General features: G+C 49.5%; 1 protein-coding gene across 2 annotated transcripts; it reads right to left on the bottom strand.

The window, feature by feature from the left end:
* Nucleotides 1-440: 440 nt before the first annotated feature.
* On the bottom strand, nt 441-5577 carry LOC136594203 (lamina-associated polypeptide 2, isoforms alpha/zeta-like). Of its 2 annotated transcripts, none has more exons than XR_010788506.1 (2): nt 1628-2052; nt 441-931 (listed from the first exon to the last, which is right to left on the bottom strand). XR_010788506.1 is itself a non-coding variant. In XM_066588677.1 (2 exons), exons 1-2 carry the CDS (start codon nt 4615-4617, stop codon nt 903-905), a joined length of 1086 nt encoding a protein of 361 aa, XP_066444774.1. In that variant the 5' UTR covers nt 4618-5577; the 3' UTR covers nt 441-902. The 2 variants fall into 2 exon arrangements, 1 of the variants encoding a protein (XP_066444774.1); XM_066588677.1 differs by lacking the exon at nt 1628-2052 and adding an exon at nt 3561-5577.
* Between the last annotated feature and the right edge of the window lie 1140 nt (nt 5578-6717).

The raw sequence follows: 6717 nt of genomic DNA on the forward strand, positions 1-6717 counted from the left end.
AAAATAAAGAACGCCAGAATTGCACTTTTATGGTCACTTCGTCTCCAAGAAAAAAATGTAATAAAAAGTCATATGTACTCCAGAATGGTACCAACGAAAACTACAGGACATCTCGCAGAATATGAGATGTAGCATAACAATGTCAACGGAAAAACTAAAAAGTTATAGCTGTCAGAAAATGGCAGCAGATAGTAATTTTAAAAATTTATTAATAAAAGCAATACAACAACAAAAACTTGGTAAATTTGGTATCCTAGTAATCGTACTGACCCTTAAAAGACACGGATTACTTACCGGTAGTCCCTTTTCCAGGAGTCATCACGACGGCCCCATTACATATGGAGGTTGCCCTCTGACCCAGGTAGGGACAGGAAGAGTTTAAAAGCACCTCCCTTTCCACCCGTGCTTCAGTGACTTATAAATCATTACGGTGGACAATGTTTACTAAACCAAATTTTACCTTTATTCGGTCATATTTACATTTAAAGAACATAAATTATTCTTAAAGGGGAGGGAACTATGGGCCGTCGTGATGACTCCTGGAAAAGGGACTACCGGTAAGTAATCCGTGTCTTTCCAGAGCGTCATCCCGACGGCCCCATTACATATGGAGTATACCAAATTATACGTGGCCCTAGGGTGGGACCACTGCCTGAAGGACTTTACGTCCGTAACTCAGGTCTTTGTCCGACTGGACGTTAACCCTGTAATGTCGGGTAAATGTATGTATACTCGACCAGGTCGCCGCCTTGCAGATCTGCTCGGCAGACGCCTGGCCTTTTTCTGCCCAAGAGGAGGAAAGAGAGCGAGTGGAGTGAGCTCTAATTTTTCCCGGAGGGTCGAGACCCCTGGCTTTATATGCCTCTTGGATGGCGGTCTTGATCCACCTCGCGATGGTGCTCTTAGTTGCCGTCTTTCCTTTTGCCAGCCCCTGAAATTGAATGAAGAGGTTATTATTTTTACGGAAAGAGCGGGTGGCCTCTAGGTACACTAGAACAGCTCTCCTAACGTCTAGGTTATGAAATTCTCTCTCTTTCTCGTTACGGGGATTTTGACAGAAGGAGGGCAGAGTGATCGTCTGCTCCCTATGAAATTTTGACACTACCTTCGGAAGGAAGGCTGGGTCTAGTTTGAAGGTAATCCTGTCGTCTTGTATTACCATGTATGGTTCAATACAATGTAATGCTTGCAATTCCCCTATTCTCCGAGCCGATGTTATGGCAACTAAAAGGGTAACTTTTAGTGTGAGCATCCTCAAGGGGAGTTGTGAGAGGGGTTCGAAGGGGGATTGGCAAAAGCTAGTTAAGACTATATTTAGGTCCCAGGTAGGAAAGGTTTCTCTAACAAAGGGTCGAAGCCGTTCTGCCCCTTTGAGAAACCTACGCACCCAGCGGTGTTCTGCCAAGGGAAAATCTAGATAGGACCCTAGTGCTGCTGTATGGACTTTAAGGGTTCTAGGACTAAGGCCTTTTTCTAGGCCTGCCTGCAAAAATTCCAGGATTACGGGAATGTCAATTCCTGGGATTTTCCCTGGCTCTATTTTACAGAACTCTGTGAATTTTTTCCATATCCTATCGTAGATAGCTATCGTGATAGGTTTACGGCTTTTTGTTAGGGTAGTAATTACATTATGGGAGAGTCCCTTCCCACGCAGTATCATGCTTTCAGCATCCATGCTGCTAGCTTCAATTTCTCGACCCCTGGGTATGTTAGTGGGCCCTGGAGGAGAAGATCTTCTACGGCTGGTAGTAGGAATGGACCCCGGATCGCCAAGGCTTTTAGCAGGGGATACCAGGGCCTTTTGTCCCACATAGGGGCAACTAGTATGACTGACGCCCGGCTGGTTTGGATTTTCCTGAGGGTGCGGGGGATCAGTGGGAAGGGAGGAAAGGCGTAGGCTAGGTCCATGTCCCAGCTTTGGGACAGGGCGTCTACCCCGCGTGGATTGTCTCTGGGGTTCAGCGAGTAAAAGTCCTGGCACTTTGAATTTCTCTTCGTGGCGAACAGGTCTATCTGCGGTTCTCCCCACTGGCAGATTAGTTGGTCGAAGACTCGCTGATTCAGTCCCCATTCTCCTGGATGGATGCTCTGTCTGCTCAGGAAGTCGGCAGCGACGTTTGTGGACCCTTTTAAGTGGATCGCTGAGAGGGACAGCACGTTGGATTCCGCCCAGCGGAGTATCTCTGTTGCCAGTCGTTGCAGGTGCGGGTGTCGCGTTCCCCCCTGGTGACGAACAAATGACAGAGCTGTCATATTATCGGTTAGGATTTTGACATGCCTTCCTTTTATAAGGGGTTCTGCCGCCTGAAGGGCTTCCCAGATTGCCCTTAGTTCTCTGAAATTGGATGAGCGTTTAGCTACTTGGGGGTCCCAAATCCCCTGTAGATTTTGGTCGGCTACTTGGGCTCCCCATCCCGTTTTGCTGGCATCTGTTGTGATGGGTACGGTAGATTCTTGTGACCAAGAGGTACCTTTGCTTAGGTTCCTCTGTGAGGTCCACCAGCGTAGGGACTCTTTGACTCGGACGGACAGGCTCACCTTCTTATCCAGGGATGTCTGCCGTTTGTCCCAGTTGGCAAGGATAAATCCTTGTAATTGCCGGGTATGGGCTTGTGCCCATGGGACTATCTGAATGCAAGCCGTCAGGATGCCCAGCACCTTCATTGTTTCTCTAATGGAAACCGCCGTAGTCTGACAGAAGGATTTTACTCTTTGGGTGAGGTCTTCCTTCCTAGATGATGGAAGCCGGGATTCCTGGATGTGGGAGTCTAGTAATACTCCCAGGTACACCTTTTGTGTACCAGGGTTCAAGTCGGACTTCTGCTTGTTAACTATCCACCCTAAACTGTTTAGGGTGGATAAGACCATGGATAGGTCTATACGCATGGTCTTTTCCGTCCTTGACACCAACAAAAAGTCATCCAGATACGGAAATATGCGGATCTGATTCCGCCTGAAGTAGGCTACCATCTCTATTACGATTTTCGTGAATACCCGAGGGGCGGTGGAGATTCCGAATGGAAGGGCCGTGAATTGGTAATGTTGGATCTTGTCTCCCTCCCGCAGAGCAAACCTCAGGTACTTGTGATGGGCTGCCGTTATTGGGACATGGTAATATGCATCTTTAAGATCTATGGTGCACATTACACTATCTCGATCTATTAGTGGGACGATGGATCTTACTGTTTCCATCTTGAATTTTTTGTACGAGATAAATTTATTTAGGGCTTTAAGATTAAATATAGTCCTAATGGAACCATTCGGTTTTTTTATTAGAAATAGGGGGGAATAGAATCCCTCACCCCTTTCGTGATCGGGGACTTGCGCAATGACCCCTAGGTCCTTAAGTTCCTGAACGCCTTTTATGAGGTTCCCTTGTTCCTGTAGGGACCCCGGGGAGGTTATAAGGAATCTCCTAGGGGGTAGCGAGTGGAATTCAATTTGGTACCCTACTTCGATTATTCGGAGTACCCAGGGGTTAGACGTTACCCCTTGCCACTGGCTTAGATAGCCCGCTAATCTACCCCCTGTTTGTTCAGGGGAGGGTTGGACTTCCTTACCCCGACCTCCCTTGGGGTACGACCATCTTCCAGTCTTCCCTTTCCCTTTAACTTCGGGAGGAGGCTGGCGCGTCCTCTTCGGGAAGGATGGTTTCCTGAAAGGTTGTCTGTCAGGCAGGGTTTTACTCTTGTCGCCGACTTTTTCCAGGATTTTGTCCAGGACGGGCCCAAACATATATTCCCCTTGGAAGGGGATGGCGCAGAGCTTATTTTTGGATGTAATGTCTGCGGCCCAAGTCTTCAGCCATAGTGCCCTTCTCGCTGAGTTGCTGAGGACTCCGGTTTTTGCCCCGTATCTTACCGTCTCCGCTGATGCGTCAGCCAGGAAGGCGGTAGCCATTTTTAAGAGGGGGAGACAGCTGGCCAACTCCTCTCTGGGGGCCCGATCCTTTATGGAGGCTTCTAGCCTGTTTAGCCAGAGCGTCATGGATCTAGCCACTGAGGTTGAGGCTATGTTAGCCTCGATGGTGAGGGATGTTGCCTCCCAGGCTTTCTTCATTAATCCGTCGATTTTTTTATCCATCGGATCGGATAGCTGGGAGGTGTCCTCGAAGGGCAAGAGGGTCTTCTTGGCCACTTTTGCGATCTGGATGTCCACCTTGGGGGTTTCCCTGTACAGGCGGACGTCCTCGGTAGCGAATGCGAGCCGGTTTCGGATCTCTTTTGGAACAGTGATCCTTTTTTCCGGTTCCTGCCATTCATCTGTGATCACTTGTTGCAGCGTCTGGTTGACTGGGAACATGATCTTTCTTCTAGATCGGAGGCCGCCAAACATCTCATCCTGGATTGTTCTCGGCGGGTTATCTTCCTCAATTTGCATTGTTTCCCTCACCGCCTTGATGAGGTGCGCAATGTCGCTTGATGAGAAGTAATATTTCTTCTCGTCTTCTATGGGAACCGGTGGGTCCTCTAATTCCCCTTCGGATAGGAGCTCCAGCGATTCACCGGAGATCGAACTCGCCGACTCGGTCTGTCTAGGTCTTTTAGGGACCCGTGACGGACCTGGCTGGGCCTGGGGAAGGGACGCCATGGAAGCCTGCAGCTCTTCCCTTATCATGCAGCGGATATCGGATTTGAATGCTGCTTTCTCCTCTGCGAGAATTTTCCCCGTGCATCTGTGAAGGCAGAGCAATTCACTGTTATAGCAGTGCAAGCGTTGGATTCAGGAGCATTACTTGCGGTAATACACTCACTCCTCGCATAGGGGTTTTTTATAGCTCTCCTCGAGCCTTTTGTTGCAGAGGACGCATTTTTTCGATTTTTTCCTCGGGTCCATTTTCTTTGGACCCTCCTTATCCATCTACCCATGAAAGTGGGGGAGAGGGGAGACAAGAAAGGGAACATATATGCATCCGCTGTACAAGTGACCATTTGCGCATGTTTTGGCGTATAGCCTACTTACAGTTGGTAGGGTGTCAATCTCTCCCTCACGTGCTGAGCTGTCGCGGGTAGACATACTCACATACACTTGTCTGGCAGTCAGCAGGAACCTCCATGGAGTTTAGCCTGCTTTTATGGGGAGGATTTTCGAATTTGGCGCCATTTCCGGGTTTTCGCCGGTAGCCACGCCCCCTACGTTGTGCGCGTGACGTCACCACGCCGGATGACGTCACCGCTATGCGCCCGAGGTCCAGGGAGGCCGCCGCTGCCGTTCCCCTGCCAGGAGGAACTATCCCATCACAGCAGCGGCGGCCCGAACATGCGATCCGCGCGAGGGAGACCAGCGCTACTAGGCGACTGACGGCTCCGTCGGCGGCGCAGGTCGGGGATGCAGGGACTCTTGAGTGTGCGGCCCCGACCTCTACCCCTCCAGGGGGGCCGCACAGCGTGCGGTAAGTATTTCTTTGCGGTAAGTCTTCTTGCCTCCGCAGCTTCCTATCTCCTGCAGCTCTGGAGCTGCTCCTCTGTCCCACCGTAGGGACAGGAAGACACTGAAGCACGGGTGGAAAGGGAGGTGCTTTTAAACTCTTCCTGTCCCTACCTGGGTCAGAGGGCAACCTCCATATGTAATGGGGCCGTCGGGATGACGCTCTGGAAATAAAGTTATCAGGTCATTTTTGTTGCAATGTTTACACCGTAGAAAGAAGACGCAATCAAAGATGGCGGAATTTAAAATAAAAGAGTTATGATTTTTTAAAATTGGGGAGGAAAAAACAAAAATGGGGGAAAAAAAGGTGACAGTCCCTAACCCCTTCCCTCTATATGACGTACATTTACATCATGCAGCATTGGGGTATTATGAAGAGAGATCGTGGGGCGCCTGCTGTTTACTACAGTTGACACCCGCGGGCAATAGCTGCAATCAGCAGCACAGCCAATCGCGGTTTTTAACCCTTTAACGCCCCGTGTGAGATTGCAGGAAGCTGTGCTGGTGGCAGCCAGGGATGGATTGATAGGCTGCCTGTCAGATTGCAGTATGATGTAATGCCATGGCAGGAGCGATCAAGTTGTGGTCCTAAAAAAAAAAAGTTAAAATCAGATCAATAAAGTTTTACTAATTGTGTAAAAAAAAAAAAATTATAATAAAAATTTAAATCACCCTCCTTTGCCATATCTATAATAAAATCTAAATCATAAAACAAAAATACATAATTGGTATCGCTGCGTCTGTAAGGCCTCATGTCCACGGGCAAAATATGATTTAAGATCCGCAGCGGATCTCCCGCGCGCGGATCCGCATCCCATAGGGATGCATTGACCACCCGCGGGTATTTATCTACCCGCGGATGGTCAATAAAACGGATTTAAAAAAAAAATGGAGCATGAAAAAATCTGGACCATGCTCCATTTTCGTGCGGGTCTCCCGCGGGGACGGCTCCCGCGGGCTTCTATTGAAGCCTATGGAAGCCGTCCGGATCCGCGGGAGACCTAAAATAGGAATTTAAAAGTATTTACCCATCCGGAGCGGACCGGGAAGGTCTTCTATTCCTCACGGCCGGATCTTTCTTGCTTCGGCTCGGCGGATGTGCCCGGCGCATGCGCGCGGCACATCGACGACGTGCCGCCGGCGTGACGAATTCATCCGCCGGCCGAAAATGAAGATCCGGCCGTGAGGAACAGCAGACTTTCCCTGCCCGCTACGGATAGGTAAATTCTTTTAAATTCTTATTTTAAGCGCTCATGTCCGCGGGGCAGGAGGGACCCGCTACGGATTCTA

The sequence above is a fragment of the Eleutherodactylus coqui genome, unplaced genomic scaffold (genome assembly GCF_035609145.1).
Source record: "Eleutherodactylus coqui strain aEleCoq1 unplaced genomic scaffold, aEleCoq1.hap1 HAP1_SCAFFOLD_19, whole genome shotgun sequence".
In the NCBI taxonomy this organism is placed as follows: Eukaryota; Metazoa; Chordata; class Amphibia; order Anura; family Eleutherodactylidae; genus Eleutherodactylus; species Eleutherodactylus coqui.

Excerpts from the sequence above, each read along its gene's own strand:
- LOC136594203 (XM_066588677.1), bottom strand. The coding sequence starts at position 4,617 with ATGATAAGGGAAGAGCTGCAGGCTTCCATGGCGTCCCTTCCCCAGGCC. Across the intron at positions 932-3,560 it reads GTACCCCAAGGGAGGTCGGG|GGGCTGGCAAAAGGAAAGAC; the intron begins GTAAGGAAGTCC and ends ATTCAATTTCAG.